Source organism: Diaphorina citri, unplaced genomic scaffold (genome assembly GCF_000475195.1).
Source record: "Diaphorina citri unplaced genomic scaffold, Diaci psyllid genome assembly version 1.1 scaffold407, whole genome shotgun sequence".
NCBI lineage: Eukaryota > Metazoa > Arthropoda > Insecta > Hemiptera > Psyllidae > Diaphorina > Diaphorina citri.
The window spans coordinates 202,200-219,271 of record NW_007377842.1 but is presented as its reverse complement, the minus strand read 5'-3'; the positions used below and the strand labels follow the sequence as shown (position 1 = coordinate 219,271).

Below are 17,072 nucleotides of genomic sequence, written 5' to 3'. Positions count from 1 at the left end.
GCGCCGGTGTATGATACAGTTTACTCTATAGAAAAAACAGTGTATAAATGTACAGGTAAATACAGTAGGGTTTGACAGGAGGCGCTGTACCCACTATACACAATTAATCGTACTTTCTATAAATTAAGAGTATACTGATCACCAAGAAAGGCGTATTATTAGAAAAAAGTTAGCCGGAAACGAGATATTATCAACCGACCCCCGTTTCTGGCCGCCTTATTTGAATAAAAATATGCCATATTTGCATGTCGTGCCATGATTATGTGGGGAATGCGCCGCCAGCGTTTTTCTGGAAAGTTTCATATTCATTTGCACATTTATTGGAGGTGCCATATCCAATGATTTTGTGGGTTTTCTTTGAATAAAAAGCAGCTTTTGGCCAAAATTGTGACGTTAGGCCCCCCACTATATATCTTTGCAAAGGGAATCCATTAAAAAAAAAAAAAAAAAAAGTTTCGCCTTTTCTTGGTGCATACTCTTAGCGAAGACGAAAGGGAGGGCAGCTGCCCCCTTGACAAAGCTGTACCATGTTACATAATGTAACTTAATACACCTGCGCTGGGGTGAGTTGTATGTATATAGTTAGGTATGTATGCATATGTATGTATTTAGGCCAAGAAAAATAAGTACCTAATTTTCGAAAGCTGCCCCCCCCCCTTTCACGAGAGGCTGGCTACGCCCTTGACGCCGCCAATGCAGTGAAGCAGAAGTGATATTAGAGGAAAGAGGAAAGCAATGAGGGGAAAGAAGGTAGGTACTACGTGAAGGAGGAGCACACAAATTATGAAGTGAATAAAAGGCAGGGTGGGTACAAAATTGATTTCTAATCTTTTTGGGGTGGGATGCCAGTTTTTTTTAGGGGGGAGGGGGGGGGGGTGCTTGTTTTAATTTTGGGGTGTGGGCACTTGATTTATTTTGGGAGGAACGACTTGGCGGGGTCTTTTTTTATGCCACGAAGTGGTATTTTTGGGGGGGTTTTCTAACATTGCGGAGCTGATTTTCTTGAGAGAATTTTCATGGCCTGCTGAGGAAAAAATGTAACCTACTAGCTACTGGACACTGGACAGCCTAGCACGAGTTGGAGCGTGATGTTGATAGTGACACCATCTGTTGGATTCAGTTGAAAATAATCGATTAATTGTAATCCACAATCGATTATCCAAGCCCTAACACTTACCATTGTAGAACTCCCAGCGATCGCCAATATACCAGCTTCTACTTTATTTTCTATGAGAGGAGTAAACCTCGCCTTCATATTTCTAATTTCTGCTTCTCCTTCCTCCTCACTAGAATAGACAAACAGAATTATTTACAATTGTACATTAGCCTGAGGGGTGGAGGAGGAGGAGGAGGCGGAGGAGGAGGAGGAAGACGAGAAAAAGGCGGAGGAGGAGGAGGAGAAAAAGGCGGTGGAGGAGGAGGAGGTGGTCCGCCATGCACAAGCTTTATCAGAGAAAAGTTTACAAGAAAACTGGTCAAGTATCTGGCCAGAGAAACAAAATCACAGGGTATATCATGGAAGTGTGGCCTGAGCCCTGGGACAACTCAGTGATCAGACTTGACCTTGATTCACTACATTCATAGACCATCTTGATCTTGTTGAAGGGTAGGCCTTTTTACAGATAATGTTTTTGTTGGGATTTACCTTAGCAACGTATTGATACAGATGAATGAAGGAAAGTAGTCCTCTGAATAACTTTCACTAGGGTCAAACTCCAGGTATCCATATGTCCTGATGTAGAAGAATTTACCGCTCTTGTCTAAAAGTCTGTAACAACTGCTTCCATAGCTCTCATTCCCTATGTACACTGAAACCAAAACAGAACAAATGTGTGTGATGGGTGTGGTGTGTGTGGGGGGTGTATTTGTGTGTGTGTGGTGGTCCCGTACAAAGGACGGGTCAACCACTAGTATAATATAATCTTATTCTCTTATATTGTATCTATATTATTTTGACCTTATTTTAATTTAACAGGAAATGTTTGGAATACTGTGTCTTAATCTGACTAGAGTGATTAAAATTGTATATTATTTATAATGCACTCACCCACAAAATTACTTGGACACTTCGAAAAATGTTCATGACTTCAATTCTACCTTTTCAATTCGAGTGATATTACTAGTAGTCCAGGGAACGAAGACTTTTTGGCGGACAAAAATAACATAGTTTGAATTTTTTGTCCAAAAGGTCGGGGATAATGTCCTGTATAGAGGGTCAAAAGTCCTAAAGGATATCTTAACGGCTAGCGGAACTAGAAGGACGTAAGTGTCATTTTTCGTGACTTTTTTAGTTTCTTGCAAATATCTCGAAAATCGTTGGTTCTCGCGCTTAAAAGTACTCCGATCGATTTTGTTCAAAATTAAATTCCTTACAAAATGGTTCATTTTGTCCTACAAGCTACCGCTGTGACACCAGAAGGGCGTAAGTCACGTGTTTCAAGGATTTTTTGAAATCATCTCAAAAACCGTAAGCGCAAAATTAGCCATCCGAAATTGTTCGGAACGCAATTCTCTCCAAAAATTACTATATACACTTTATCATAGGAACAACCGTTACCCCCGGAAAATGCGTTCAATATACATGCTGTTCACTTTTCATATGTGTTTAGCATAGGGAAAATGCATTTAAAGAGTGTAACAATATTTTTGGAGCCTCAAAAGTTGCCAGTTGACATTTATGTACAAAAAAAAAGATGTCATCTATTGTATTTTTTACCGACAAATCGACTGGTGCCACTTTCAAAACTCTCCGACTGACAGTTAAGGAGTTACGGGTTCGAGACTCGATGATTTCAAGAAAATTTAAACTTTCTAGTGCAGCTATTGAAATAATAAAATAGATGATCTTGTGTGATTTTTAGTCCGTCCTTCCTTTATTATTACAATAGTAATAACAAGCTGGGCCCGTCCAGTGGGGATGAATTAAGCCAAAGTATGCTATCTTAAGTACATTGCGTGATACAGACTCGGCCAAGTTTCGCAACAAGATGTTGGAATTCATTTTTTTAGCAATGTTTTCCATGTGCGAATCCCAACAAAGATTAGGCTGTAGCAAGACACCCAAGAATCTTACAGAGGCGGGGTTTTCAAAGTTTACGAGGGCGAGGGGGCGCAATGAGAATATGATTGTCTCCGTTTTACTACGGTTCATAAACAGGCAGTTTGAGTTGAACCAAAGCTCGGCACTGCTCAAAGTGCTGTCGAAAGTTGAGACACATTGGTACATCGACTGCACCGTTTTAGAGAAGGTTGAGTCGTCAGCAAACAGCACCGCCTCAATGTTATCCATACAGGCCGGAAGGTCATTTATGTAGATGAGAAATAGGACTGGGCCTAATACAGACCCCTGTGGGATCCCGGCCCGCAGGTTGACAAACGCTGAGTGCTGACCACTCACCACAGAGCTCCCAGTCTCAACCACACGTGAGTCAACTCCATTAACCCCTGATTCAGCAGAGGGAGAGCTGATACGACGTGATTCCATGTTGATACGGACACATTGTTTCCTATTAGCCAGATAAGATTCGATAAACTTTATAGACAAAGGGTTAAAATTATATTTTGCTAGTTTTCCGCAGAGGATGCTGTGATTCAAGGTATCAAATGCTTTGCTAATATCGCATAGTTGTGTGCAGGCAAAAGCAAGTGCTCTCCTGTTATTTTATTTCAGCTTCCTTGGACAGTTATCCGGCTATTTCTGGGAAATTTTTCCGGTTTTTTTAAAACCAAGGGGGCGTTTTTTTTTTTTTTTTTTTTTTTTTTTTTTTTTTTTTCTTATATTAATATTCTAACTTTAGATCTTCCTATTTTGGCTGGCTTCTAGTTTCACCAGCCCTCAAGCTTTTGAAACTAGTGGCGTCCGAATCCAGGTCAGTTGGTTGCTGGGTGTGCCATAGGGTTGACTCCGAGTTTTTGAGCTTACTCAGTGGTATTTCCAGAAAACAGCCAGCGACCTTAATTTTCCTTAGGTTTATTCTTTAACTCTTTAGGTATCTATCTTTCTATTTAGTTTCTTCATCTTAGGAGGATAGGGTAAAGTGTTACATTGTCTATTCCATTTCACAAAACCAACTTCATTGGTAATTCTTACACTGTGCAAAGTGTCCGCGGTTGGAATAATTTGTCAATGGAATTACGAACAGTTGCAACTTTCAATTCTTTTAAGTTCAAGCTCAATGCTGAGTTTTATGTATCATCTGTAAGGGAAAACTGATCTCTAACTTTCAATTCTTTTAAGTTCAAGCTCAATGCTGAGTTTTATGTATCATCTGTAAGGGAAAACTGATCTCTCTTCTTCTTCCTTCTTCTTCCTTCTTTTTTTTCTTCTTCCTTCTTCTTCTTCCTTCATCTTCTTCCTTCTTTTTTTTCTTCTTTCTTCTTCTTCTTCTTCCTTCCTTTTTTCTTCTTTCTTCTTCTTCCTTCTTCTTCCTTCTTTTTTTTCTTCTTTCTTCTTCTTCTTCCTTCATCTTCTTCCTTCTTTTTTTTCTTCTTTCTTCTTCTTCTTCTTCCTTCCTTTTTTCTTCTTTCTTCTTCTTCCTTCTTCTTCCTTCTTTTTTTTCTTCTTTCTTCTTCTTCTTCTTCCTTCATCTTCTTCCTTCTTTTTTTTCTTCTTTCTTCTTCTTCTTCTTCCTTCCTTTTTTCTTCTTTCTTCTTCTTCCTTCTTCTTCCTTCTTTTTTTTCTTCTTTCTTCTTCTTCTTCCTTCATCTTCTTCCTTCTTTTTTTTCTTCTTTCTTCTTCTTCTTCTTCCTTCCTTTTTTCTTCTTTCTTCTTCTTCTTCCTTCATCTTCTTCCTTCTTTTTTTTCTTCTTTCTTCTTCTTCTTCTTCCTTCATCTTCTTCCTTCTTTTTCTTCTTCTTCCTTCATCTTCTTCCTTCTTTTTTTTCTTCTTTCTTCTTCTTCTTCTTCTTCTTCTTCTTCTTCTTCTTCTTCTTCTTCCTTCCTTTTTTCTTCTTTCTTCTTCTTCCTTCTTTTTTTTCTTCTTTCTTCTTCTTCCTTCTTCTTCTTTCTTCTTCTTCCTTCTCAAACAACTCCCTCTTTTTTTTATTTTTAAACGACCTCTAAAACTTAACCTCGTTATTGGAACTATGTGGCACATTGTTTGTTTTAGGGTTGAATGGTAGAGATTGCCTTAGGCAATAACTTCGCCCCTTGCTTGTAGTTTCTGAATATTTTGTGTACATGTAATTATAAACAATAAAGAGTAAATAATAATATTTGTGACAAGCATTTATGCTTAACACAATTAAACTTCCTCTCACAGTTCAGGAATTACAAATCATTTTACTGTTTTATTTTAAAAACAGGCATAAATAACTCTCTAATCCAGCTATCAGGACCATCAAATAGGCGATCTTGTGTGATTTTTACGAGGAATATGATGATTTCACTTTTAACTATATCCGACTCACAGTTCAGCAGTTACAGGTTCGAGCGGAAGCAGCAGCAGCAACAGAAAATGATAAAAAATTTGACGTTTTTCAAAGTCAAATATCTCCGGCTAACCTCACCCAATTTTGAAGATTTTTTTTCTACGTCTACTTTTGTGTTCCACACACACACACACACACACACACACACACACACACACACACACACACACACACACACACACACACACACACACACACACACACACTCAATCCGTTTTCATTTGTAGTTTGTTCACTACAACTACCTGAAAATGTCTACTTTCTCTGCGTAATATCTCTAGTAGTGCTGTCAAACTTCCTTGACTTGGCGGGCGTGCTGTTTAATTTATACATACATGGGAATACTTACTCTGTCTGAGCGCTATCATCGCCCACTTCATATCTTCCTTATGCATAAACATGAAACCAGATAACCCAGCGATTTCCGTGGACATATAGCCGGACACAAACGAGATCCTGTGGTCACAATAGATGATGCGACCATCTTTCAAATGTCTTGTAATATATTCTTCTCTTGTAGCTTCCATAAGAGAAAGCTCAGTAACTCGACGTTCCTTAAAAGGTCGGATCACAGCTACTAGCACCACGTCATTACTACCCACTGCCATTTCTGTAGAGGAAAACAAACATTTCATTACACTCCTTAAAAGGTCGGATCACAGCTACTAGCACCACGTCATTACTACCCACTGCCATTTCTGTAGAGGAAAACAAACATTTCATTACACTCTCTTGAAACTACATAAAGAAAAGGTACTGGCTGGCTATTATGTCGGAGTTCTCCTAGGGTAGTACGGTCTCTAGAACCCCTCCAAGGTTCATAATATACCTATTTACTTACTTTTTACTCTCAGGTGTATAGGTTTAATCTCAGGTATCGCGGACGGAACTCGGATGACCTTTTTTTGGGGGGTTGGGACGGGAATCGGGTGATTTGGGCTTTTCGGAAGGAATTGGTGTTATATTCTATAATATGTATATTCTATTATTGAGCTAAAAAGTAAATTGTCTGGCCGGGACGTTAAACTATTTGCCTATCGAATAGCGTGGCTTAGTACTGGACTCATTCAACAACACTTTCCTTGAGGAGTTACACGAGGAGTACCAATTTGAACAACGACAGCTACGAGTCCATCTTGCAGAACATCCACACCGACATCACAACCAACCATGTCACTGCAAACTTTACCCCCAACGTCAAACCACCACCAGACATCAGTGAAGACGAAAACCAGCTTTCTAGAGCAGTTGAATTTGATTGGCTCAACTCCGCTCTGAATGGTGCATCCTCCTCCAGAGTTACAAAGCACGAATAAACATTAAACCCATTGAGAGATAACAAAAAAATGTCCTTTGACACAGTCCGGCAGCTGTTTGAATGCATGGGCGTAGGAAGGGGGGGGGCAGCTGCCTCCCCCCTAGAAAATTTCAAAAAGTAGGTATGCAACCTTGAAAAGGGTTACACAAAAAGTTTAAAAAATTTCCTGCGGCGCTGCAAATTTTACTTTTGGTGAGACTGGATTTCTCAAAATTGTAGACCAAAATTTTCAAAAATTTCGCCTGCGACGCTTTAATTTATTTTGCTAATTTCAGCGTTCAGCTATAGGTAATTGGGATAAGAAATGTATAGAAAAATATCTGAGAATTAGGTAGGTACGTCAAAAATTAACTCGTGACAAGTATGAGGCACATATCTACCTACTTTTTGGAAAATTTTGCCTGCGGCGCTGAAAATTGTAATCCAATTCGGTGCTATAATCTAATCTGCGCTATTTAAATAATGTTCATCTGGAAAAAGGTTCAAAATGTGTAGAAGTATTGAGCTAAAAATGAAAAAAAAAAAAACAAATATCAGGAACATGATTTTTGGAAATTTTCGCCTGTGCCACTGAAGATTTGAAATTTGATCGGACTGCGTTTCTGAAAGGGTGTACCCACCGATATTAAAAAATTGGCCTGCGGCGCAGTTGATTTGTAATGAATAAGTACCTAGGTATATCTTGTGGGAGCTCAAGCTCATAAATCAGAGAAAAAGATTTATTTGAAAAAAAAAAAATAATAATAATTTTGAAAAAAATTCGCTTGCGGCGCAATTGCTTCTGGTGCAAATTGGGGATTCAAATATCAAGGTCAGAAAGAAAAAGATTGAGGAATTATTGATTTCGAACCGGCTATCAGCTTAGGGTCATTATTGTTTAAAAAAAAAAAAAAAAAATCGCCCGCGGCGCAGTTTACGCTCGATTCACTTTTGTCGAACGGGGGGGGAGAGGCACGTACCCTTAAACCGCCCCCCCCCCCCTCCAGACCCGACCCTGGCACCGGCCAAAATTTAGCGACTACTTCAAAAAGTTGCATTTTAAAAAGTAAAACACTGACCCAAATTTCAGCTTCTTATCTTTAGCCATTCAAAAAATATTCAGGGGTTCCAAGACTTTTCGAACGCTCTGTATAAAAGTGCATGTTATTTCTCACCTCTAGGTTTTCGACTTCTTCTAGTCACCATTGAAGATTCATCCTGTCTCCTTGTTATTCTCAAATGTCCCAAAACATGAACCAATTCATACTGAGTTTTCGACTTCTTCTAGTCACCATTGAAGATTCATCCTGTCTCCTTGTTATTCTCAAATGTCCCAAAACATGAACCAATTCATACTGCGGCTTTTCAGAGCGAGAACATCCTTTCTGTCTGAGCCTAAGATAAAAAGATCGTTTTTGCCGCTCTGTACAAGTTTGTATTCGAGGATGAGGGGACGCGGATGATGAACGCGGGGAACTTTGACTTGATGCACAAGATTCCTCTCCTCCTTCGTCACCACTCAATTCACAATAGCCACCTGGAAATCAAACAAGTATGTTTAGCATATCAAGTACCATTCAATTTTTATAAATTTGTGCATTTTCATTTTATTATTAAGGAGCGCGGCAGCGCTCGGCCCCACCAAGTCAAAAGAGTTTGACAGTGCTACTAAGAGATATTATACACCACAGGGAAAGTAGCCGTTTTTAGGTAGTTGTAGAGATGTAGAGGAAAAACTACAAGAAAATTTGGACCGATTGCAATACTTTCATTACTAGTATAGCTCCGCTATACTGTAGTAATAGAAAGTAAAAAAAAGGTTACGGTGTAAGAGTTTTCTACCATTCAACCCTAAAACAAACAATGTGCCACATAGTTCCAATAACGAGGTTAAGTTTTAGAGGTCGTTTAAAAATAAAAAAAAAAGAGGGAGTTGTTTGAGAAGGAAGAAGAAGAAAGAAGAAGAAGGAAGAAGAAGAAAGAAAAAAAAGAAGGAAGAAGAAGGAAGAAGAAGAAAGAAGAAAAAAGGAAGGCCTAGCTTGCCTATCTGAATATGAGAGAATGTGTGCAATTTTACCTTTCGACGACGACAAGTGAAATATGACCTGTGTATCTGTAGTACAAGGACGGGCAGAACTCCCTACGCAGACAGGAAGGCAGGAAAGCTGGACAGCACTAATTGACATCACACACCAAATATACTTGCATAGACTCCATTTATGAGTTAATCTGGGAAATGAAGAAAGTTCCAATCTATGCAAATAACCTAACAGGTTTACATAGGTACCCCTTGAATAAAATGAACCAAACTTTACAGTAAAAGGATAAAGATAAGGCAGACGTAAATTTAAAAAATAAATAAAGTCATATATTCAAATCAAATCAAATCTTGGAAACAGAATTTTGGCCTGAATATAAAGAACCAAAGAAAAATTAAAATTAAACCCCGTTAATATTATGGTAAGTAAATAATAGGAAGAAAACATCACTCCCCTGGTTTCTGGTAAGCTGGAATGTTGATCTACGGGATGAGCTTAATTGATTCTGGAACATTTTCACAATCTTGACTGGAGAACTTGGAAAATTGAACATCACACTGGAGAATTGAAACTTAAACATCTAGTTGGAGAACTTAGAAACTTGATTGCTGTTGAGTGGTCTGGGAGTTATTGAGTGATGGACTGCATTTTGGGTCCATTAGGCAAAATGATGACCTCGGTGCTTGGTGGTGATTGGTGAAGCGCCTGGTGCTTGAGATGGTACATTTGAGATGCACATGGTGCAATTCTGAGATTAACATGGTGCAATTTCACAATTTGAGGTTCACATGGTGCATTTTGACAGTGTGAGGTTCACATGGTTCACTTTGACAATTTGAGGCCGCTGTCATGGCTTTTAGCCACTCATCACCGCACTTGACTTATCTCCCATACTGAGACCCTGTGAAAATTAGAACCAAATTAGAACTAAGAAACACACTAGAACAAAAGCAATTTGAAAGGAAACAGATGAGCCCTAGGTAAAACAAAGAAAATTTTGATATAGGTTATTTAACCCCACAACAGAATTAGCATACAATTAAATAAAAAAACAATTTTATTATTTATCAAATAATTTCGCTTAAAATAATAGGATTACTTACCTCTAAAAGGGATGAGCTCATTTGTGTGAGAAAATGTGAAAAAAATCCCCCCAAAACCAGTTTTTTTGGTTTTTTGGCTTTATGGTTCTCTGGACAAAATTTGCACCACCATTTTCATGATCCTGGTAAAAAGACCTTTAATTTGATATATAGGTCGACCAGGTTTGGATAAGTCCTCATATGGGAACAGACAGACAGACAGACTGACAGAAACACAGACGACACCGAAGCGAATACAATAGTCCATTCTTCTTCCTTCTTTTTTTTCTTCTTTCTTCTTCTTCCTTCTTCTTCTTTCTTCTTCTTCCTTCTCAAACAACTCCCTCAAAAAAAATATTTTTAAACGACCTCTAAAACTTAACCTCGTTATTGGAACTATGTGGCACATTGTTTGTTTTAGGGTTGAATGGTAGAGATTGCCTTAGGCAATAACTTCGCCCCTTGCTTGTAGTTTCTGAATATTTTGTGTACATGTAATTATAAACAATAAAGAGTAAATAATAATATTTGTGACAAGCATTTATGCTTAACACAATTAAACTTCCTCTCACAGTTCAGGAATTACAAATCATTTTACTGTTTTATTTTAAAAACAGGCATAAATAACTCTCTAATCCAGCTATCAGGACCATCAAATAGGCGATCTTGTGTGATTTTTACGAGGAATATGATGATTTCACTTTTAACTATATCCGACTCACAGTTCAGCAGTTACAGGTTCGAGCGGAAGCAGCAGCAGCAACAGAAAATGATAAAAAATTTGACGTTTTTCAAAGTCAAATATCTCCGGCTAACCTCACCCAATTTTGAAGATTTTTTTTCTACGTCTACTTTTGTGTTCCAACACACACACACACACACACATACCGGTAACGTAATATTTCTAAGGACATACTACTTGGTAACATATTTTTCAGAACTTCTGTGTTATTGGTACTTAGAGTAGGGGAAATAACATAGAAATAGATAACACTCATCAAAACCAGAAAACACATCGAAGGGGAAAAGTTATTTACATACACAAGTTGCAATTTTGTCAGGACATGTCCTGACAGATTGGCTGTGTTCACATCGGTCCTAAGAAGCGGGGTGGGAACCGCGCACCGGTGTTGCCAGATGTACCTATCGCATCTCCAGGCTATACTTCCCGTCCTTTCCCGCCGGTTGCACGTTTTGTTTTGAAGGTCTCGAGTATAAAACATTGGGATCGCCTAGGGGTCCGGATGTTGTTTACATTTTCAAGCAACCTGATTGGTGCAGAGCTAGTTGCGTTTCCTAACCTCGCTGGATGCTCCAATTAGAATGGAGAAAAATGCCGGACACCTAGACCAAGGGCGCTCAACCCTATGCCCGCGGGTCACGAAGTGGCCCGCGAAGGATTTTTGAGTGGCCCGCGAAGGATTTTTGAGAGAAACAGGAAAACCTGCCATTGAGAAATACAAATTACAGATCGAAAACCTATTAAAGAATGCTGCACGATGCTGAATGCTGCTTCTCCGTGAATGCTGCACGATTGTGGAATCAGCTTCCGACCGAGTTGAGAGTTCTTCAGAGCCGGCTACCATTCAAGCTACTGGCAAAAGAATATATGCTTACCCTGGATAATTGAATAATTGTTTCAAATTCTATACTCCCCCCCCCTCTTCTTTTTCTTCTTCTTCTTCTTCTTCTCTTTCTTTCCTCTCTCTTTCTTCTCTACTATTCCCCTCATCTACTGGTACTTGGTACGGTAAGTTTTCTGTTCTTAAAACATTCTTTATTTTCATTGAACCTATCCTATCATATAATATACAGTCCTCTAAATTTCAAATACCGATAACAACACACCCATCGCGGTCGCGCTACGCGCTCCATGACATGTCCCACAGTGCAGCATCTACTGGTACTTGGTACGGTAAGTTTTCTGTTCTTAAAACATTCTTTATTTTCATTGAACCTATCCTATCATATATACAGTCCTCTAAATTTCAAATACCGATAACAACACACCCATCGCGGTCGCGCTACGCGCTCCATGACATGTCCCACAGTGCAGCCTAATAGGCATAACTGAACCGCCGCCATTTTTAATCAGGATGGAATGTGACAATTTTAAGTAGCCTATGTCACCCAGAGTACTTTTCTTAACAACCACAAAAAATTTCATCAAAATCGGTTGAGCCGTTTTCTCGTGAAAAGAGGACAACCAAAGGTCTACTTAGCGTAACAGACAGACAGAAATTTTTCTAATGTGATTTTTGGAATCGGGGATGCATAAGGAGTAAGAATAACCAAAAATTTCACGATTCTAAGCAATGTACAGACAAATTTACAATTTTATTTATATAGATTTACTAGCAGAATTCCGTCGCTTCGCTCCGGAATCCCGCTAGTTCATCCCGAGGCATGGCCAAACTTGTAGAAAAGGCATGGCCCAACTTGTAGAAAATAATAAAAAAATACGCGCGCTCCCTATTAGCTGTATAGTAACCAAACTAAAGACATAAACGAAACTCAAAATGTTGGTCGAGAGCGGAACATTTCTCTCCCGCAGTCTCTGCACTCTGTGTATTTCTTATGGTGGAGATTTTAGCATCAAAAATTGATCATATCTCAGTATTGGTTTAGATTTTCGCAAAATTCTTTCTTATTGCACACCTAGACCATAAAAGGAATATTCCTACCAAATTTCAGCTTTCCTAGGTGGTGGTGGTGGTGGTGGAACTAAAACTACCTAATTTTACACCAATTTCAACCATTTAAAATCTATAAATAACCAGTAGAAAAAAGGCATTCCTTTTCCTTTCTCCCTCCTTCTACCTCTATAGGGACCCCGTTTCGTCGCATACCAACGCGCGCGACGCATTCTAACTAACGGGTTACAACTTTTTGATTTTTAAAGCGGATTTGATATTTAATGCGAAAAATTTCGCAAGTCCGCGAATCAGGTGCCAACTTTGGGTTTTTAAATGAGGACCCCTATTTTTTATTGATATTCGTTTTCTACGTTAAATTTAAAGTATAATCGACAACTCACTCACATTGTTGCGGTTCGCTGTTTTCGCGGAATTCGAAAACCGCGAATCACAAAAATGCCTCAAAAGTACAAGTGCGACCCATCAAATCATATTGTTTTTTAGTCCGTCCTTCCTTTATTATTACAACAGTAATAACTAGTGGCTCTGTGAACTGTAGACCTCACTCAGATTCTTTGCCCAAGCTGAGAAGAAGGTACGCTTATTCACATGTATTGAATTAGAACAGAAGGGATACCTACGTCTTATGTAATGAAAAGGACAGAGAACAGAGGAATTTTAATTGTGTTAAGCATAAATGCTTATCACAAATGTCGTTCCCTGCTTAATACACTACGCTAAATTTTATGTCTTGACTTGAACTCGAACCACCAACCTTCAGATCCGAAGTCCACCGTGCTAACCACTACACCACATGTATTGAATTAGGTTCACATGTATTGAATTAGAATCGAAGGGATACCTACGTCTTATGTAATAAAAAGGACAGAAAACAGGTTTTATTTACAATCTCTAAAGAATGGTTGACAAAAATAGATTTACCAAGAATTGGGGTCTAATATTTTTTGTGGTAGAGAGAATACAATGTTTTAGGACTTTATGGGTTATAAATGAGTCACCTATTGGACTCTGAAACGTGCAGAACATAAAATCCCCCTCAGTTCTGACCCCGCTCACTTCTGGGACCCCAAATTTCAATCAGCGACGTGCCTTGATTCAAGGAACATAATTATGTACCAAATTTCATCAAAATCAGACCAGGCAATCGTGAGTTATAGCGGAACATACAGACAGACATACAAACCAAATGCAAAACGGTCGAGTTAAAACATAGACCTCACTATTGTTCGGTCAAAAAAGTATAAGGGACGGACTATTGTATTCGCTTCGGTGTCGTCTGTGTTTCTGTAATCTGTCTGTCTGTTATCTGTTCCCATAGAAGGATTTATCCAAACATGGTCGACCTATATATCAAATTAAAGGTCTTTTTACCAGGATCACGAAAATGGTGCAAATTTTGTCCAGAGAACCATAAAGCCAAAAAACCAAAAAAAACTGGTTTTTGGGAGATTTTTTTTTTTTTTCACATTTTCTCACACAAATTAGCTCTGATCTTGAAATTTGTCGCGACGACATATGAACTCAAAGCGAGAAAGTTTTAGACAACACTTCAGTCGTTAATTTAAGACCGGTTTTAGCGTTACCTATGTTAAGCTACGCTGAGGAAGGCCAATAAATGGATGGGTGACTTAATAATTATATTGGGAATAAAGGGAGAAGGGGCTCTAGTCTTGATTTTAAATCATTACATGAAAGTAAAATCAAAAATCAAATCAAGAATGATAATAAACTGAATATTCAACAAATTAGGTAGGTACATAGGTACTGATTTACTCTAATCACGATCGAATAAACTACGGGCTAAAAAATTCCCGGAGGGACGGGCTCAGCTTGTTGCTCCCAAATCTTATGGTTTCATTATTATTTTGATTTGGTCCAATATTTCGCTGTTGCGATCGCGTGGTGTTCGCGAAATCCACGAATCCCATTTTTAGTCCTAAATATATGCAGCCCCTTGTGTAACTGACTGACTGACTGACTCACTCACTCATACTAATTCTAACCCACTTCTAGATGAGCTAGGAAGATGCGGTTTTCACCATTGGATTCCTTATTTTTTGTAGGTACTGGGAAAAATCGGAAAATCCCGAAATTCCAAACCGTTCCCGAGATATTGACGTTTTTTAGTCCCCCCATAAGAAATACACAGGGAACAAGGTTTGAGGCCAGCAAAACTTTTCCTACGTTTAATATTTTCCTCTCGCTTTTAGTTTTCAGTTTTCATTTCTTCGAGACAAAACTCAGGGACGATATTAGTTTTCAGGGGCGAAGCCAAGGGAGCGCGAAGCGCGACCTCATGCACATCCGCGAAGCCCCGGGAGCGCGCAGCGCGACCGTAAACAAGGGAGCGCGAAGCGCGACCCCATACACGACCCCGCGAAGCCCCCGGGAGCGCGCAGCGCGACCGTAAACAAGGGAGCCCGAAGCGCGACCCCATGCACAACCCAGCGAAGCCCCCGGGAGCGCGCAGCGCGACCGTAAACAAGGGAGCGCGAAGCGCGACCCCATGCACAACCCCGCGAAGCCCCGGGAGCCGCAGCGCGACCGTAAATAAGGGAGCGCGAAGCGTGACCCCATGCACAACCCCGCGTAGCGAACACGCGAAGCCCCCGGGGGCTTCGCCCCCCTCCCGAGCACGAAGTGCGAGTTCTAAATTATGTGGTGATATTACATTTTCGATTCACTTCTTTTTGGACGATTTGCGGTGTAAACCAGGTGGTTTAGAAATTGGAAAAATTCTCTGTGCCCCAACCGGAACTTTTTAAAGATTGTTCCTTTTTTACCATTAGTTTTGTAGGGCAAAAATTGACCATGTTCTCTGTTCTTTTTTAAAACACCTGGTTCAAAAATGGTAAAAAAAATATTGAGGAGAAAAAAGTTACGGTAACATTTATCTCCAGAAACATGCATTTTCAGCATAAAACTGATCCTTGTTTTTCAATTTTCTTTTTTTACTCACAGGGTATGTAGGTATGTGGTCTTGTGGAATAAGTTTTAAACTTTACAGAAAAAAATATCAATAATGGTTTTACCGAAAAAAATTTGAACACCGAACAGCAGTTTGAGAAAAACCAAAAAATAGGGGTGTCCCGCTTTCATTTCCGACAGTGTAGAAGATTAAAATTGAAATAGTACGCAAGTTACCTACAGCCGTAGGTACCTAGTTTTGATTCACCCCAAAGATGCACGCAATTCGGAATTTTTTGGGTCAATTGTCCGCAATTCACCGACACCGCCCAATACATGTGGGAGAGTTTCTTTCTCTCTGAAGCATCTGTGACCTGTGACAGAGGTTAGAATTGTTGCTCCTGGTATATCTGAGAGGTTTGTATAGTTCACACTAATCTTGATGGCTGCAACCCAGTAATGTTTCCCCCTCAATGTAATGAGACGAGTGTTTCAGCGTTTTTCGAAATTAAAAACCATTCTCAAGATATTCGAGTGACCCATTTTTTTATACGCCCTGTATAATAAGCTTTCAATTGAACAAAATGCTACATTTGAAAATGGAGAAATCATTTGGCACAAAAAAAAAAATAACACAAAGAAAGGTACCAGAAAAAAGCGAATATATCTGAGCAAAGTGAGTGCAACTGAAGAGGTAAGAAAATCTCTGAATATATGCAGAAACCAGATGGAAACTGAACAATGGAACTCACTTGGTGGTGGTAGTAGTGTCCCAAACCAAATGGAGAAAAGAAATGAGGAAATCTTTGGAAGTGTGCTTCAGACAAACAGAAGTAGAAATTGAGTTTAATGGAGGGGAAGAGGAGGAAATAAGGCGATCAGGTGAGAGAAAATTGTTTGTCCACCGTTCTTGTTGGTGTCGTTGTTGTTGGTGTGTTGTTCTTGTTGTTGTTTGTTTTGTTGTTCGTGTTGTTTTTGGAGGAAAATTCGGTGCGGCGATAGAAAGAAACAGGTGGACAGGGATTTATAGGTGGAAGGGAATATTAGAAGAAGTGAAGAAAAGAGGAATTTCGGGATATCTGGTCAATATTCTTAGTAGTTATCTGGAAGATCGCGAGTTGTTGGTGGATGATCTTGTCATGGACCTGTCCTGTGGTGTTGTATCGTAAATAATTGTTTCTCAGAAAATTCAAGATAATGGGATTAAAGAGGACTAACAGGGGTACTTTTCTATCAGGAGAAATTCAATCGGTTTTATTTCTCAGAAAATTCAAGATAATGGGATTAAAGAGGACTAACAGGGGTACTTTTCTATCAGGAGAAATTCAATCGGTTTCAGTGGAAACTTGGAAGAAAAATCGAATTGAAAAAATGGTAGTTTTTAAAGTATTATTATACCCGGAAATGTTTATACAGGGGGCAGATTGTTGGGATAACTAACTTTCTGTAAAACAGAGTACGTCTGGATCGAGATTATCTTTTTTAAGATCTAAGAAAACCTCGATGCAGGCGATTTTGTTGTTATGCAATGTATAATTTTATTTACATAGATAGGGTAAGATTTGGTAAGTTCTGATCATTTCCGAGTGAAAAACATCACCATCACAGGAGGAGGAGAAAAGAGTGATAATGGCTCAATTGGAAAAGGACCAAACCTAAC

General features: G+C 39.1%; 1 protein-coding gene and 1 long non-coding RNA gene across 2 annotated transcripts in view; both read right to left on the bottom strand.

Annotated features, from left to right (window-relative positions):
- Positions 1–17,072, bottom strand: part of LOC103508532 (neuronal PAS domain-containing protein 2-like) — a 70,757-nt gene that overhangs the window by 21,779 nt on the left and 31,906 nt on the right. The window contains exons 6-9 of the mRNA XM_008473088.3: positions 7,995–8,264; positions 5,780–6,040; positions 1,646–1,808; positions 1,178–1,286 (exon numbers count right to left, since the gene is read on the bottom strand). Of these exons, the coding sequence (XP_008471310.2) occupies positions 1,178–1,286; positions 1,646–1,808; positions 5,780–6,040; positions 7,995–8,264 (803 nt within the window). The remainder of the gene's footprint in view (positions 1–1,177; positions 1,287–1,645; positions 1,809–5,779; positions 6,041–7,994; positions 8,265–17,072) is intronic.
- LOC113467124 lies at positions 6,099–7,998 on the bottom strand. Its single transcript, XR_003391307.1, has 2 exons — positions 7,903–7,998; positions 6,099–6,128 (listed from the first exon to the last, which is right to left on the bottom strand). It is a non-coding gene; the product is annotated as an uncharacterized LOC113467124 (long non-coding RNA).